Source organism: Hypomesus nipponensis, chromosome 6 (assembly GCF_054491055.1).
Source record: "Hypomesus nipponensis isolate SF chromosome 6, ASM5449105v1, whole genome shotgun sequence".
In the NCBI taxonomy this organism is placed as follows: domain Eukaryota; kingdom Metazoa; phylum Chordata; class Actinopteri; order Osmeriformes; family Osmeridae; genus Hypomesus; species Hypomesus nipponensis.
The window spans coordinates 4,725,535-4,742,826 of record NC_140366.1 but is presented as its reverse complement, the minus strand read 5'-3'; the positions used below and the strand labels follow the sequence as shown (position 1 = coordinate 4,742,826).

Genomic DNA, 17,292 nt, shown 5'->3' with positions numbered 1-17,292 from the left:
TCTGGGGAGCAGAAAACACCGGGGCAGGGCAGAGCAATGTTTTAACATCCTCAAAAGCCCTCTGACACCCAGGGGACCACACAAACCGAACCTCGGTGCTTAACAGGTGGGCCAGGGGCTCCACCATGATGGAAAAGGGTGCACAGAACCCCCTGTAGCACCCCACCATCCCCAAGAACCTGGCCAATTCCGTCTTGGTGGTCGGAGAAGGATACTGGGCAATCAACTCCTGTAGTGTAGGATCGTCCTCCCCCAGCTCACTGTGAGAAACAGACAAAGGAAAAGCAGGCACAGGGAAAGCAACTGACTCTGAGATGTTACCAACAGCCTCACCACTTTCTGTGTTAGCACGACACATGGCATGTGTCACAGCGCGGACTGGAAACACTTCTGGGTCCCCACCCATGACAGGCTTCCCCTGTAGCGGTGAGGGAGTAACCACCAAGGAAGGTGGTAGTGTAGGCCAGACATGCTTACCAGCCAGGGCTGCGTTTCCCCATAACGATGAATCGTAGCTGTTACGAGGGTTCTGTATGCGATCCAAAAAACGATCCATCATTATGTCTTACGTGCGTTTCCCGAACATGCTCGTAAGGAGAACCCTCGAACGTGCTTCTTAAGAACAACTCAAGACTTTTCCCGGATGTGGAAATGTGATTGTTCTGTCACAACTTCAAGACTTTTGTTCAATAAACTTTAACCCAAAAAATTGAGTAATCACGGTACGCAATTATTATAATTTACTGTCTGTACAGAAAACGTTGTACATACACTATATCATTATTATTATTTATTTATTTATTTATATAGTAGGTGGTTGAAAATAATTCACATGATTTGCACATTGCCTAACAGGTGTTATGAATTTACAATCAGCCTGATGCATTTTTGAAATGCCTACGTAACTCCTCAAATGTGCTTATTTCCGACGCCGCACACCAGCGATTAAACTGGGTAATTAGTCCCCTAGCAAACTCAACGTGGGTCTGTTTATCCCCCTTCGTCAGGGTCCTGAAATGTTGCCGATACGCCTCCGGGACTAATTCATATGCCTTCAGTACCGCATCCCTCACAGACAGGTAGATTCCACTCTTAGTGGTGGTCAAGGCCGACAGAGCCTCCTTAACAGCCAGTCAAGACACACCATCCAACGTCTATAAAGCCAAACAATGGATTTTTGGTGTTTCAAAACCCATTGACATTGTATGACTATGTTTAGCTTGTGTTCTGTTCCTCTCTCTTACCAACCGTCTCTGGAGGAGGGGATCCTTCTCTGAATTGCTCCTCCAAGGTTTCTTCCATTTTTTCTCCAGTTGGGAGTTTTTCTGGGAGTCAAAACAGGCACCAGCTGAGCATAACCTGGGGACGTCCGTGGCACAACCCCCACCTTGAAAAACTCCCAGCTCAAACAGCCCGGCCAACATAACAGACTTGACCTGGTTCATCAAACGACCACTACTAACAGCGATCTCATAGTCCCCACAAACCCCAGCAGCTGGTCCTTAGTGCAGCCCTCCAGCAACTCCTCGGAAGAAGCCCATGCAAACCACACCGGCCATAACAAACGTATTCCCGATGCAACTACGCCCCCTTACTGGTTCACCCAAACCAGGTTCTTCCTTCTCCCCCCCCCCCCAGCCGTGCAGACGGCACAAAACTAACCACCGCTTACCAACCTAACCACCTACCCAGCCAGTAATCTAACTAACTGACTCAACCTTAGTCTTCGCGTGTGTTGCTGGCGGCTGGTAGTTACGCACCACAACCCCCTGACCCATAAAGGCAACCAGCAATTGGTGACCCTTTCAAGTCATGGATGAGCCCCTGAAATAAATGCTTCAGCTTCAGTGCCCAGGTGTCCTTTGGGGTACTAATCTGGCATTGCCTGGCTGTGACTGTACTCTATGCAAACAGTCAAACCCCTTTTTTATAGAAGGCCCCTTCACCTTTTACATCAAAATACACTTTTTATTAATAATTTATTCAGCGGTGCAACAGTCAGTGCCGCGTTTCCATATCCACATCTCCGTCTAATACGAATGCCAAGGGCCGGGTTTCCCAGATTCGTTAAGAAGCTCTTAACGCTAAGATCTTCTTGTTTGCTATTTTGTTTGTGTGCCCCGCTTCCTGAAAAGGCTAATTTGTGTAAATACTAGTGTATTAACATGTGCGTGTTGTTTGGTTTGTAAAATGTGCATACTTTATTCCCAATAGGTTCAGAGGAAGTAACAAACAAACAAACAAACAGTCCCACAGCCTCTCCAGTCATACTTTTCCTTAACATATTGACAAATTGAAAGAAAGAACATATATAGTGTCCAGTTGAAAAGACACTGTAAGTGTTGCGTACAAAAAATATGAAATCTGGTGACTTCCGATCTGTCACTTCCTCCACAGAACTGAACAGACCCACATTGATTTCCAGTTGCCTGTGATAATCTGCGTGTGGGTTGGATCTGTGGGAGAAGGGGAAAGAGAAAAAACAGAGAGATTGATGTGAATTATTCATGGTTGACTCCAGGCAATTCTAGGCTGGCATTGATCCAAATTTCTTGGTGTTTTGATTACCTTGACTTAGGTGTGAACTAATGGCTTTTTGTGTGATTTTGGGTAAATTTGTAGTAATGTTTAACAGCAGTCAAACCCCTTCAAACAGCAGACTGGTACCAGGTATAGCCAGGCAAGGCTTGTTGGATATTGCGTGTTTGGGTTGACAGACTTTGACTTGATACCCCTCTGAACATGATCATCCTGACTGATTTTCACAGGTGAAATCTTCCAGGACCATAATTTTCATCTAAAATATATAGAAATTGGGAGAAATTCCCATCAAATTGCATCAGAATGAAAGGTTGGTGATTACCATGATCATTGTTTGAATTCAAAGAGATGTAGAATGAAGTGGTGGGCATGCCGTTGATGTGCCAATTGCTCTCAAAGTTGTACCTATATTGCACTTTTTTGGTGGTCAAGAATGGACAAATCAAAATGGCTGTTCTTCAGAAATGTTTTTTTCACCTAATCAGTCTAGGAAGAAAGAAGACAGATCTAACAAGGGCTGTCAGCTGCAAGATGGAGTTGTCTCGGTGGCTGGTGTGCCAGCTGAGTTCCCTAAAACAAACTGAAAACACTGTCAATGCAGACACTCTTGGGAGAACAGCCGTGCCAGGAGAAACGTGAATCATTTAGCAAGCTATGCTCTCTCGCATTCAAGCTGCCACCTACTACAGTATACATCTGCCACTGGGAAAAACAGAGAGAGAAGGAAAGCTCAGAGAAACCCAACATGAAATGCTTCATGACACAAAAATCACTTTTTCCAATTGGAAATTCATACGTTATGGGAGTTTCCTGGCTCCCTGGAGCATGTGTGCACACATTTCCTCCACATGTGTGCAGCGTAGGCCTATGCTAGATTGATAGGGGCTTACACACATTATACTCTGCCTTTCTATTACAATACTGAGTGGGTGCAAAACACACCTATGTGCTCGCACACACACACAACCACCCACCGATGCACACACTGGCCCTGTAAATCTATTCCGTTTTCTTTGTGTGGGCCGCACAGCTTCTCCAATGTTCCCCATGTTGCTATCTCTGAGTACACACCGGGCACAGCAGAGAAAGCGACAGAAGTGTACCAAATCATCACGTTTCAAATCCACAACTCCTTCCTTGCCTCAGCAGCTTCCCTTCTTGCACTTCCCCAGGATTTCAAATGACAAACCTTGACTCTCAATCTCCTGCCACACACACACACACTACTTCAGATTTGCACACTTTGCTAGTATCTGTAAATCCCATAATTGCAAGATTTGAAAATAGACTCATCTTCTGCCATGCATGTAGTTGTGAAATGGCCTGACTGATTGGCTTCTGGTGAATGCTGTTCTACTGCTTGAAAAAATAAAGAATAAAGAAAAGGACCTTCTCAATCTAGACTAATGCTATGACAGTTTGGCTGTTTTCCATGCTTTTGTCGTCCATGCACGTTCTGTTGCACGCTTACCTCGCCACACCATTAAATAAATCTGTATTACTAGCGTATGACTATGATTTGACTACAGAATGCATGGAGCAATGTAGCGTCATCTTGTCATTGCGACCTGCAGGCGCAACACACCTGAGTCATGTTCACAAACAACGATTTACCATTCTGATTTCTCCAGCTTGAGTCTAATAAACTGGGACCTTGTGCAAGGATATTTTCCGCCAGCTGCCCACTGACCGGCGTCATAATGTGATGGAAATAAGTGTGACGGACTAAGTGGTCCCCCCTGAAAGCACTGACGCAGATGGCAACCTTCCCTGTCACTCTGAGAGGGCAGTCTAGGTGGCTGTTGTGTCTAAACAACCCAGAAATGGTTTTACTCGTCACTTTGATAAAACCCCGTCACAAGGCTCCAAGACTATCTGTCTGTACTTGCTACCCATCTGGAGAAAGAATAACCACTTTCACACACAGCTCTACCGTCAGAGTTCAAGGACTTTGTCCTTGTGCACACGGACCGACTGACCTGCTAGGCCAGTGATTCTCAGCATGTTGTGTAATTGGACCTATTGACCATCAAGCAACCTCACGCTCTTGTCCAGCAAGCAATTAACCCTTGTGCTGCCTTCGGGTCACATGACCAAAAGGTTCATAACGAACCATCGTTGTGTTTACCCAATTTTACCCAATACAAAGGCAAATAAAAATAATTTCCTTTCAACCTTTGCAATGTGGGGGGTCTGAGACAGCCCAACGGTTAAAAGAAAATGCTTCACTTTGTTTTTGTATGCGGTAAAATTGTCGCAAACGAAGGGGGGTCACAATGACTGATGGGTCAGAATGACCCGAGGAGAACACAAGGGTTAAGAGTAGATAGAGATAAAGGTTAGGTTAGCAGAACAAAAACTTTGCTTTTGGCTGGGTTTACACATGGATGGATTATGGAACAGCTTTTTACTGTCAATTATTCATAACCTGACACCCTGTACACACAAGTGCAATACAACTCAATGTGTATAGTAATTCATTAACCAAGCTTTTTTCAACAACAAAAGCATGTCATAGCAATGGTTAATTAACTGCCTGCCAGTGAATATATAGGTTTTTGTCAAACATTTGTTAAATTAATATCAAAGAGTTGAAGACAATTAAGTAACCATAATGTTTTTTAATGATATACTTTTTTATGTAAAATCTTGCACCAATGCATCAAATAAATCTTATCTTCGTTTTGACAACAGTTTTCGAGGTTTCCAAATGAATCTCCATCAATTAATAAGTCATCAACACTGAGTCTAGCCTGTTCTAAAATGACAAGCAGTACTGGTAGAACAACATAAATCAAACTAACTGTCCTCCATTTCTTATAAAAAATATATTTTTTTTAATCATAATTGTCTACATTCATTCACCTAGAGCACAAGTAGCCAATAGGCTGTCAGGAAACATTGACTTTAATAAATGTTTACTATTCCCTTGTTTGGGAAGGGCTCCTGAAAGAGAGATATATATATTCTAAGACATCCCTTAGAAGTTGGAGATGGGAGAGGGGGGGCGGTATATAAATCTACCAGCTATGCTTGCCATTTCACTGAACAGAACAGGGCCCCACATTGCAGGCAGTGTGGCCCCAGAACAGAGAGCAGGGAGACGGGACCAACCAGAAGTCAGGGGCCCCGGGATAGAACTTAAACCATGGGTTTGGGGGGACGGGGGACGGGACGAAGATAGTTGTTCGAGTTGAAACTCGCTACATATATTCATATAAGGGGGCTACCATGATAGATAGAAATAGTACTACAAAACGTGTCCTTGTACAAAAACAAACATTTTGTTTTGTAAAAATCCTGCCTTTCGACAGTTGATGTAGACTTCAAATAGTGGACCTTGGGGAGTGGTTGGGATGATAGCATTTTTTACACCATGTATTGTGGCATTTCAAAGTAAAGGTGAAAGGCATGATACAGAAGTTCTTTACAATGGCAGAACTTTGGCACAATAAAGGCAACACAGAAGAAAACAAGAAATATTCAACATCAATGATTCCAAACTAAATACACGTACCTTAAGTGTCGGACAAATATCAATTTATTTATACACCAGCTTCTTATGCAACAGTTTGGCACTTTGTAACATTCTTTTTCATGATATATGGTACTTCAGTCTTGACCACAATTATTCTGAAAGATTCTAGAGATACCAACAGGGACACACATATGGAGATCTGACAGAAGTATAACCGACATCAACGAAAATCCCAACATCAACTTATTTCTTGGGTTGTAACTGGCCAAGATACAGTGTCCTGCTCCGCATAGGTGTGTGCATGTGTCTGTGTATTTGTGAGTGCAAATGTGTGTGTGTGTATATGTGTGAACAAAAGCCAGTCCAAACAGGCCTGGATGGAAATGGTGAGAACAAATTGTTTCACAGATCTCAGAATGTCACCTTCTGTCACCTTCAAAGGTCCCTCCCAGAAAGTCCATCACAGTGAAGAGACGTAGTGGTGGCCTGAAGTCACACTCACACTATATTTCCACAGGAAACATCTGTCTACTAACCTGTAGGGGTGGTGGGGGTGGGGGGGGGAGTGGGGAGCGGGGGGTTGGGTGGTGGTGTTTAAGCAGTCCTTGACCGATTACCTTTTATTAGTGGTCATATGTCAACGTTGTTTGACTCCTCCCCCAGGAACCCCCCCCCCCCTCCGGCAACTGACTGGAATTGGTATTGAGTGGCATGATCAGAGCTCACGCCATGGTCTCCTTCCCGGGGAGTCTCCTGTCGTTAAACGTGTGCATGTTGATCACCTCCTCCGTCTTGACGATGGCAGGTGGCGGTGGCTTCTGCTTGAGTCTCCGCTGACACTTGAGGGACACGCGTAGCTCGTCCACCATGGCACTGCAGAAGGACCTCTGGGAGATGTGGGGGAGCGACGGGAAGAGGGAGAGGGAGGAGGTGGGTAGACAGAAGAGTACAGGAAGGAATAGTGAGAGGAGACGGGGATGTGTGCATAAGAAATCAGTGGGGGTTGGGGGGGGGGCGTAATGTAAAAGGAAAACGAGAAGAGAGAAAAGAAAAGGGATGGATGTACGAAGACAGAACCGTGGTACGAAAGAGGGAGGGGAGAGACGGAGATGAAAGAGAGTATAGTAGGGAGATGAAGTGGGAGGGAGAGCGGGTGGTGAGTAAGAAGGGAAAAGGGAGCAGGGGGGGTTCAAATAGGAGAGGGAAGATGAAACAGGAAACAGATAGGTAACGTTACGCTGTCGGGAAACTAATTTGCACATTCCTGAAAGATGGCCTTGTAGTATAGTTCATCAGTCACGGCTAAATGGAGTGCAGCACTGGTCTCCTGGATAGCTCAACGATAAGCGCATCTTTGTTTGGCTGGTTAACAAACTGTGATGACCACATATAAAAACCCATGTTCTATTCCTTTACCTTCTCAAGCTGGGCGTTCTGTTTGGACTTGTACAGGACCTCCCCCACAGCCACAAACACAGACAGCACTAGCCCTGCTGCCAGAACGATGAAGATGCCTCCGATGTTCTGCACCCCCAACGCGCTGGCCTCCTTGCTTTCCTCCTCTGGACAACCATTCCCCCTCCACCACTTCTCCTTCATCATGTGCAGCTTCCCTTCTTCCTGAAGCTGCAGGATGGCAATGGTGATCTTGTCTCGGTACGGAGAGCCTATGGGGGACAAGAGGAGATAGGAGATAGGAAGAACTGAAAATTCGGAAATTTACATAAATGGAATTGTTTGGTGGCTATCTATAGCATTGGCTGGTGGGCATGTGAATCAACTAGCTTGCATGCAGATGATCATAACCTGACATGTTATTGTCTGCAGCGCTGATAGACTCCCTTGTAAATCCTTATTTATTCTAAACTAATCCCCATCTTGAAAGACAGACTCCAAAATTACCATCCCTTTTTCTCCCCTGCCAAGCTTACAACACAAGTCATTGGCGACAGTCTTGCTTTGTGTTGGGAGAAGCAAAGCTCCAATAGAGTTAGATGAATTACCAGTGTGTGTGTGCGTGTCATAAATGGTGTGCGTAAACAGAGGCTTCCGGTGGGGTGTGTGAATAATGTGTGTGTGCGTGTGATGCAATGAGTAACTCCACAAATCCGTAGACAGTGGGAGGACGCAAGAATTAGCGACAGCACATTAAGACACAGCGGGTGTTTTCATAATCAAAGGCAGAGTAATGGCTGCAGAGTGCCTGAATAGGATACTGCCTTCTCCCAGCATCCCACAGCCGTTCCATACAAGTCCGGTCCGCTACATGTAGCCTACCCCTGTCCCAGAAATAAGATTATCTCCTGTGGGAACCTTGCTTCTTCATGTTGGCGTGTTTCTGTAATTTTCCAAAGGGGTTTGTAGAGGGGTAAAGTGGGCATGGAAGTGTTGAAGATGTCCTTCCAGGGGGGGGGGGGGGGGGGGGGGGGGGGGGACCTGTACTTTGTTCACAAGTGATGTATCGTTCGTGAACGATTCGTTCAATTTGAATGAATCGTTTGTATGACTCGGGAGTAATGAGTAGTCTCAGAGAGTGATTTGTTCTTTTTCTCGTGGCCGAGAGAAAAAAATAAATAACAAATAACAAAACCTGTAATTATAACTTGTGAACAAATCTCATTCACGTCTTACTATACTAAACCTAGCAGTCACGCAAAAGTGAATAAGGTAAACAAATCCTTTCTGTTTCCTATAGCTACCATTACTGAGCAGGTCACGTGAAAAATGATCCAAAGACTCGTACACTGTAATAAAAAAAGACAGTGTAAAAAAGCCGGAACAATCTGGCAACTGGGACGCCAGATTACACCCATTAAATTACTTTTTTTCCATTAACATCAATTAACCGTCAAATAATTGTAATAATTGTAATAATTTCCAGTACCAAATGTACAAGATATATATAGCTGTCCTTTGCCGGTAAACATGACTTTTATTAATATCACTTTTCTGTAAAAGAAAACATTTTCAATAATAAAATAATGAATAAAGCCTAATTCAGTTTAAATGATTTAACACGTTCATTCAAAGCAACTCATGGGCAAAACACACAATTCAGATGCTGTAATCAGTATCCAAATACTACAGACATTACCGGCGCTTAAAATTACACCTGTAGCAAAACTACAGACCATCACATTACACACATCAAAACAGAACGAACACAACAACACAACTCCAAACAATGCTTATCTAACTAAGTTTAAACCTTCAACCTTTTCAGCTTGCTGCGGGGAATTCTGGGTAACAGGAGCGTTGCCGCTACACAACTATCTAATCAACTTTGCTTCGTCCTACTCTAGCGTCTTTACATTTAGGCCTATACATTTAGCAGATGCTTTTATCAAAACGACTTCCAAGAGAGAGCTTTACTATAAGTGCACAAGGTGGTTGAATCTGAATGGGCGCTCGCGCAAAACAAGGTTCACGGTTCCCATCAAGTTTTATATTCCCCTGATCCTCTTCCAGCTCATATTTCAAATAATTAATAATAACGACCTAACAAAATCGGCCTAAGATAAATGCTAATAGCATGGGTCCTCAGAGAGATGGATACGACGAGGTAGGCCCTCTGTGACATGCTTGCGTGTAAAAAGGGCTATACAAATAAATTTGATTTGATTTGATTTAGGCTCGGAATACGAAAACAGTGCCATAGACAGACTGCAAATACACAACAGAAGTTCGACACAAGCGGACATCCATCAACCCCGTGTTGTCTGACCTCAAATAAATATTAATGTAATCGCAATTCATGTCGATAGCATACACCCCTGATAAAATTGTGCTTTGGGAATTGGTTTGAATGGTGACTATAGCATTGCAAGGTTAGGACTTCTTAAAGCTTGCTCTTAATTTTTACCAGTCTGTAGAGAAGCAATGTGATACCTGTGGAAAAAAGCAAGCAACAACATGTGCGTCTTGAGCCTTTTCTTCAAGGTGGGGAGACAGCTCGAAGTTCAACATGGCGCTGATAATTTCTTAGTCGTGCAAGCCTCAATGCGCCAATGACAACTTGCCATAGAAACTAATGTGATGACATCTTCAAACAGATCTGATTCCTGGGGCCTGTACTACGAATCAAGATTTGGCGTTTGCGAGGTAACTTCTGGTTCAACCCATGGTTTTCTGTACTGCGACGGTGGATCACTTGTTACCGGGGTAGATCGCCATGGTAACACATGCTGAACGGCTAACCTGGTCGGGAGCAGGTTAAGATGGAGATCAGAGATCAACCGGTATAAAAACCCCGCCCACTAACTCATTCTTGACGATAATGTCGTCACCGTTCATAGAAGTTCCTATGGAGCTTGGTACGCGGATAGTCAGAGGTGCGCTCAGAAGAAACAGAACATTTAGAGACTGACAAAACCCTTTCGCATTTCCTCATCAGTATCTTTCTGAAAGATATAGGTTCTTAGCAGAGGGAATTACATATATTGCCAGCTTCTTGAGCCGTATTTGGCCAATGCTACACATTGAAGCTGTGCACTCACAGTCCCACAGACTGTATGCATATCGTTTCGTTATTTCGCTATGGGTACTTTGATAGTGTGGTTGATGCAGAGAACCTGAGCAAGAACAAGGTCTGCTCCACTATTTGCAACAGATTTTCTTTAATGGTTGTTGCCACCATAATCTGATTAATGTCGTGATGAAAAAGAGATTTCCAAAGTGCCCTTTGTAAAAACTTTGGACTCTAATATGTTGACAAAATGAAACAAGGTTTTTCACTCAATGTTCTGATTTCCCTTCTGGAAACGTATGCAAATGATATCATATTTTACAACTTAACCCATTCTGTTGTCCTTGGGTTGCTTTGAGCCATTTTCTAATCATTTCCATATCAGAAATTTGTTTTTTTTCCCCAATCAAAACCTTTCAAATCAAGAAGAACGATGGGTATCTGTACAAAGCTCTTCACAAGTAATACATAAATGATCATTTCACTACTTTCTTTGATGTTTCATTCACTTTTATAGCATTTTTAGGACATTGAAAGAGATAAGTGGTGAAAACCCCCAGAAAAGATTCAAAAGGCACAACAAGAAAGCCACAAAAAGGTATTAAAAAGACCAAAACGTAAAACAAAGATTAACAAATACATCCTCATGTGTTCTTCCTTCCCTAGGAATACAGAAAAATATGTCAGTGTAACTAATTTGAGTGTCATTCATTCAGTCAATTACTATCTCTTCTCATATTCCAGTTTTTCTGTCTCCAGCCTTGTTTTTTTTAATTAAAAGCCTGCAATAATCGAGCTCCAGGGTTTTTTTTTAATACAGGGCCCCTCACATTGTCTGCTCCAACCTAATACAAAAGAACATTGTCCCTTTCCAAGGCACACTTGGTCAAAGTTGAAGATATCCATTTGACTATTACAAGGTTCATTGCTTATACCTTGTGTCTTTGTCTTGGCTTTGAAGTGGAGGCCCTAGGCTCAGGGGGAGGAAGACGTTCCTATTCCTGCTGAGTTTAACACCATAGCAATTTAATCAATTGAGTCATATTTGAAATGAGCACTTTAAGGACTTGTGTCTTATGTTGAGACCACCACCATTAGTAAGTTATCACAGACACTTTAATCACAGCCACACGTTCACACACTCTCACCATCTGTGTTGCAAGTGGTAAATATAACTCAAAAGTGTACCCCCAAAATAAGCGGACAGACACAGTTTCTGTGTGTGTTCTAGGACCTGGATGAGAAAGTAAATGGTATATTGGATCAATATTCAGCAACCACATATGGCATACATACTGGCGTATGACTATTAGTTTCACTGTTACCTCTGTATGGCACAGTGGGACGACAGTCACTGCAGAGAACAGTAATACATTTCACTCCTACAATATTCATAAATAATTGTTGAATGAACATGGTCACATAGATTAGGCTACTTGAAACATACATATGCCTGGGCTTCCAACCTGCTGCCACCAGGGTCTGAAGAAATGCCCCCTTCCACTCCTTCCATCATGGGGTGACCCTGATAGATATCCTAAAAAAGGGACGAGTTCAGGCAATTCAGCCTTGTACTTGTTGGCCTTAAAATATGTAGTTTTGGCTTACCGTTTTGAATTATGGTTTTATTTTTTATTTGCTCCCACAATCGTTTGCCACTGCAGGGTTGCCACTGCAGGGTTGCAACTAAAATAATACAGCAACAAAAGTTTAACGTTGTGGAATGCACACGTGTAATTATGATCACATCTTCAATAAGTCATGTAGTTTACGCATTTACAGCTGCTATTTTCTGCCAGATTGGCTGCAGCGACTTTGTTGAATTTTGCCTATATTATATGTCTGTATTCCTGATATGATTGTATTACAATATTTCACGCAAGAGGAGCAGACAAAGTTTGTAAGATTGTCTGCTCCTCCTCCGTGAAATATGCGGCTCTTGTTTCGTCCATGTCTGCAATTGGACATACGGTTCAAACACCGCCCCTTTATGTGAATGCGCACGTCTCTAGATTGGAAAGATCTGGGTTGAGTTAGAGAATTGATAACCGCCGTCGTAGTACCGCTTATCGTGAATGCGATTGTTAGGCTTCGCGTAGCCGGGTAACTGAAAGTAATCCAGAGCATGTTGATCTTGATTCATAGTACAGGCCCCTGGTCTACCCAGTAGTCTAATAATACAAAAAAGAAGTATACTTCAAGTTGAATTTGTAAGTATACTTAAGTATAAAAAGTATAGGCCTACTATTATCATGGCACTTAAAGTATAGTCTACTTATTTATATACTATTTTTGTACTAAGTAAACTGAATTGGCCCACTTTTTTGGTCATTTAGTACACTTTAAAGTACACTTATAGTGTATTTGAGGTTCACTTTTGGATACTGTAAAGTAGCCTGTGTACTGCACTTTCAGTTCATGAAGTAGCCTATACTTCCTAAAGTACATCTACCCTAAAGTATATTTTGGAATACTTTCAAGTGCACTTTTTATCAATGTAAGTACTTCAAGAAGTAAACTTAATAAATGTCCATTTACTATGATTTACTAACAGAGTTGGGTAACGTTAGGCCACTTTTTAAAGTAGCCTAACTCATTACAGTTACTCGTTACATTTCTTGTAACGAGTTACATTCTTGCTGTAAAGAGTAAGGCATTAAGTTACTTTTGCATTACATTAAGAAAAGTCTTTTATTTCTAAGACAATTCACCTGGGTCACTCTTATGCCCAGAAGGCACATTTAATGGGTTGACCTCAGCAATAGCACATATTTTACTGAATAGTCAGTGTCACTCGCATATAACATGATCAATCCTCATTATACAGCAATACGGATCAAGGTAATAATCCACCATAATGAAAAGCAATATTTGCATGAAGTTCTTGAAACAAGAAACTCTTTAATCACTAAATAATTTTGTAAAATGCGAGGTAGAAGTCTAGTAGTTAGCTAGCTCTACAATTTACTGTGGCTAGGTATGATTCTAGGCGCAAAACGAAGCTAAACTATTCCCCTTGATCCGCCCCGCCCACATTTTTCTTCATATTTTCGCACTTCCGTTGTATTTGCACTTCCGGTATATCGGGGATATCATTCAATTCAATGGAGAACTGCTGAGAAGTCCCGCTGCTAAAATATTAAATAATTAGGTGGATTTGTGCAAGATGTGCTATGTTCGTGTGCTACAACAAGTCAACAATACACCCTTTCACTGGATGGCTTGAAAACGACTTAATTGTTTATATAGCCTAATTCGTTTGCCGGTCAGATCGCTGCCATGTGCTATGCTGTGCTGCGATAAGCAGGCATTACATTAGCCACAAACATGCTGTAATAATAAAAAGTAACAACTTTTTCATCGAGTGTCTTTGGTACAAGCTTTATGCAACGTGTTAAAACTTACACGATATGTTGTGCTGTGTGCACTAGTAATCTTCCCTCCTATCTAATGGCAATTAGAAAGATGCATCTATTAAATAATAATACAAGTTTTACATTACATTTAGATGCATTGCAGCAGTTGTTTTGCTCACATCCATGCATTTGGTTATAATCGAATATCATACATTGAGAACAGTAAAACATACTAAAATATAGCTAGTTGTCTCATTACTTTAGTGATACGAGCAGACAAAAGGAAACTTCGGTGGGTTTTTAAAATTCAGTGCCTTCTGCCAGGGACGCAGATCCTCAACTTTGGTTGGAGGTCAGTGCAAAGTAAATGTCGGCCCACAACACTCGGGCCTCTTCTTTCCATGGTCAAAACAATGATAATACAGGGTCTGATAATACAGGGCACTGCGCTGGTTGATATAATATAAATCCCACTGGCCAATGAGAAGTGGTTGGGGAAATTTACCTCAACATTCTCATTGTTGTCATGGTTATTGCTTTGTTTTATGCTTGATGCTTGTATGATGATTGAAACGTACATGTGGTAAAGAAGAGAAGAGGAAAGTGCTCTTATGGGCACAGTCACACTTTTCATTACAGTGGTTGAGAGCATGACCATAACTCAGTTCACCCCAGGGACTCACAAGGGGACCATACAGCAGAGCAGAACATGGTTTTGCATTAGTGTAGCAAGCTGGTGCTATCAGCCCACGCACACACTGTATGCTGTATCACACTTCCAAGCCCCTTAGATCATCAAACCAGTTCCTTTTAGCCATTCCACAGACTCGGATGAAAACAAAGGGTGATCGTGCCTTTTCAGTTGTGGCCCCTACTCTGTGGAATAAACTATCTATCAAAATATGTCTATTTTGATCAGGTCATCCCCTATCCTGAGACATTTAAGTCTCGTCTTAAAACACATTTTTATTCTTTGGCTTTAGAGTCAGTTTAGGGTCACTCATGCTTATTGTGATTGTGTTGTTTGTTGTTTCTACTTATTGTTGTTTTGCCGTATCTGATCACTTTGAACAGCACTTTGGTCGGCATTTTAAAAATGTTTTTAAATGTGCTCTATAAATAAACTGACTTGACACACACACACACACCAAGTTTGCCTGCCGACCCATAGCCCCCACCCCACCCCTTACTCATTAGCAATGGGCAGGTCCATATGGGAAAGAGGGGAATTATTCCACCTGTGCTTTGATGGCTTTTAGCAGAGGTGATTGGTGAGTGTAAGGTCCTTGCGGTTGTAGATCTGTAGAGGGGGTGGGGTGATAATCAGCGTAGCTTCATCGTGACCGCACCAACCTCAGTGATGTTGCATTGAGTTCCCTTTTTTTTTACATTGACAGCTTGCCCTGAGTTTTCATTAATGGGTGAGGTCATGGCCCATTGTTGGGATTAAGAAGGGCTTTACGTGTCTCAAAAATGTTACTAGAAGAAGAAGAGCAAGAGTGTTTAGTATCGTAGTTTAAAAAAATAAAGTTTTTACAGAGCCTGAACTTGAACCTTGAACCCAACACCTTTCCATAACCTATGGTATAAATCTGAAATTAATACTTTCATTTACACATCATGTAATCCTACCTGCCTGACCATGAATCCATCAGCGACAGTTAATTAACCTTTCCATTTGAACATGCAATTAACCATTAATTTAACCCTTTCAAACACAAACACACAATTGTTTACATATACACACACACCCTCAGTTACATAAACACTCACCCATGGGCGTTCCCACTCCGTAGGCCTTGGAGTCGATGAGACCCCCTATCTGCGTAAGGTTGCAGTTGCGCTGCGTGACAAACTCAATGGTGGTGGACTCCATGAGGAAAGCGTAGTCAGACGTGAGGACGCGCTGGATCCCCTCCTCCACGTTCTTCACCATCACAGAGTGTCTTCTGCTGTTCATGAACTCCCACATCTTGTCGTAGGTGGAGATCTTGGTCTTCTACAGATAAGGAGAGGAGGTGTACAAGCAGTAAGACTTGAATCGTTTTCTTTCTTAAAATATAACAGTGACCTAAACTATTTAGTATTAAATAAATGATAATCATAATATGATTCATATGAAAACTAATACTAATAATAATAGTGTCCTAACAATGTTATAATGCTGGAAAAACATAAAAGTTATCATCATTTCATAGGTCATAATTGAGCCTAGCGTGATGATAAAATGTAGATGGAGCTTTCATCTTGAAGGATAAAAGGAGACCACTATTCTTGCAACAGAGCATGCGGGTCTGCTTTCAGAAATGCAGCATTTATTTTCTTGTAATTTGTTATAAAAAAGATATTGGATTGAAAACTTTGGCCTCTTAGAAAAGGAAGGATAGGACATAAAAAGCATGAAAAAAAAAACATATTTGACCGACTCCACACTGTGAACACCCAGGTACCCTGCAGAGTTTGGGAGATCTCTTCAACCTCCGAAAGCACCACGCAAGCTCTCACTGAAAAAAACATATCCATAGTCCATGGGCTTCTCCAGTTGTGGGTGGCCCAGGGAGTTACCTTGAAGAAGGTCATGGTAGACCCTTCTTCCACCACTCCGTAGAGGATCTTGGTCTGCTTTGCCAGGTCATCAGCTGAGTCGATGGGCGACTCCATCCGCTCCACGGTAAGGAAGGCTGCCAGGTTGGCGGTGTAGGAGGAGATGATGATGAGGGTAAAGAACCACCAGATGCCCCCCACGATACGGGTGGACAGGGCCTTGGGCATGAGCTCCGAGCCTGGGCAGCATGAGCGAGAAGATAAAGCACAGCACACGGACACCCAGACAACATGGATGCCGGCCTCCCCGACATTTATCAAACTCACAAGTCACCACTTTTCACATGCGTGCATGCAGAGATTTATATTAAAGGTTCAAGGATTGTCATGGAAATAGATAGGTTTGGGTCGGAGATTCATGTATCCAAAGTAACCTCATATCCTGACTCCATATACCACTGTTTTCTGGGGGGTTGAAAGGCCACGGGCAAGAGAAGAGAACTCTGGGTAGTGTTGTTCTTTGCTGCTGTAGGCTGGGTTCGGATACAACAGCTGGGCCTAAGCCATTTTAAATGTAATTAACTGCTGTAACTGCCTATTGGGAAGCCTGAGAGCTTTAGACATGTCAAATGTAATGAGCAGACCATGATAAGACAAACACCACAACAACTGTTGTATCTGGAAATGCAATGAGGAATATTATATAGAGATTAATATGACATGGTATTTAAACATGAGCTACCACATGTTCCCCCTCTTCCAAAATAAAAAATAAAATGCGTACTAGATGATCGGACATAAAGTTTCTATCAGTTACGGTACATGAGAACTTGACTAGTCAAACTGAACTATTACGGAGGCACTGGGAAATTTCACAGCCATTATGTCTTTAAATAATCACACTGGTC

The 17,292-nt window shown here is 42.4% G+C and overlaps 1 protein-coding gene across 2 annotated transcripts in view; it reads right to left on the bottom strand.

The window, feature by feature from the left end:
- Positions 1 to 5,198: 5,198 nt before the first annotated feature.
- The window catches only part of LOC146286474 (glutamate receptor ionotropic, kainate 2-like), a 61,300-nt gene continuing 49,206 nt past the window's right edge, over positions 5,199 to 17,292 (bottom strand). For both annotated transcript variants that reach the window (XM_084700021.1, XM_084700022.1), the window contains exons 13-16: positions 16,406 to 16,623; positions 15,614 to 15,839; positions 7,436 to 7,686; positions 5,199 to 6,906 (exon numbers count right to left, since the gene is read on the bottom strand). In XM_084700021.1, the coding sequence (XP_084556147.1) occupies positions 6,742 to 6,906; positions 7,436 to 7,686; positions 15,614 to 15,839; positions 16,406 to 16,623 (860 nt within the window). In that variant the 3' untranslated portion in view covers positions 5,199 to 6,741. The remainder of the gene's footprint in view (positions 6,907 to 7,435; positions 7,687 to 15,613; positions 15,840 to 16,405; positions 16,624 to 17,292) is intronic.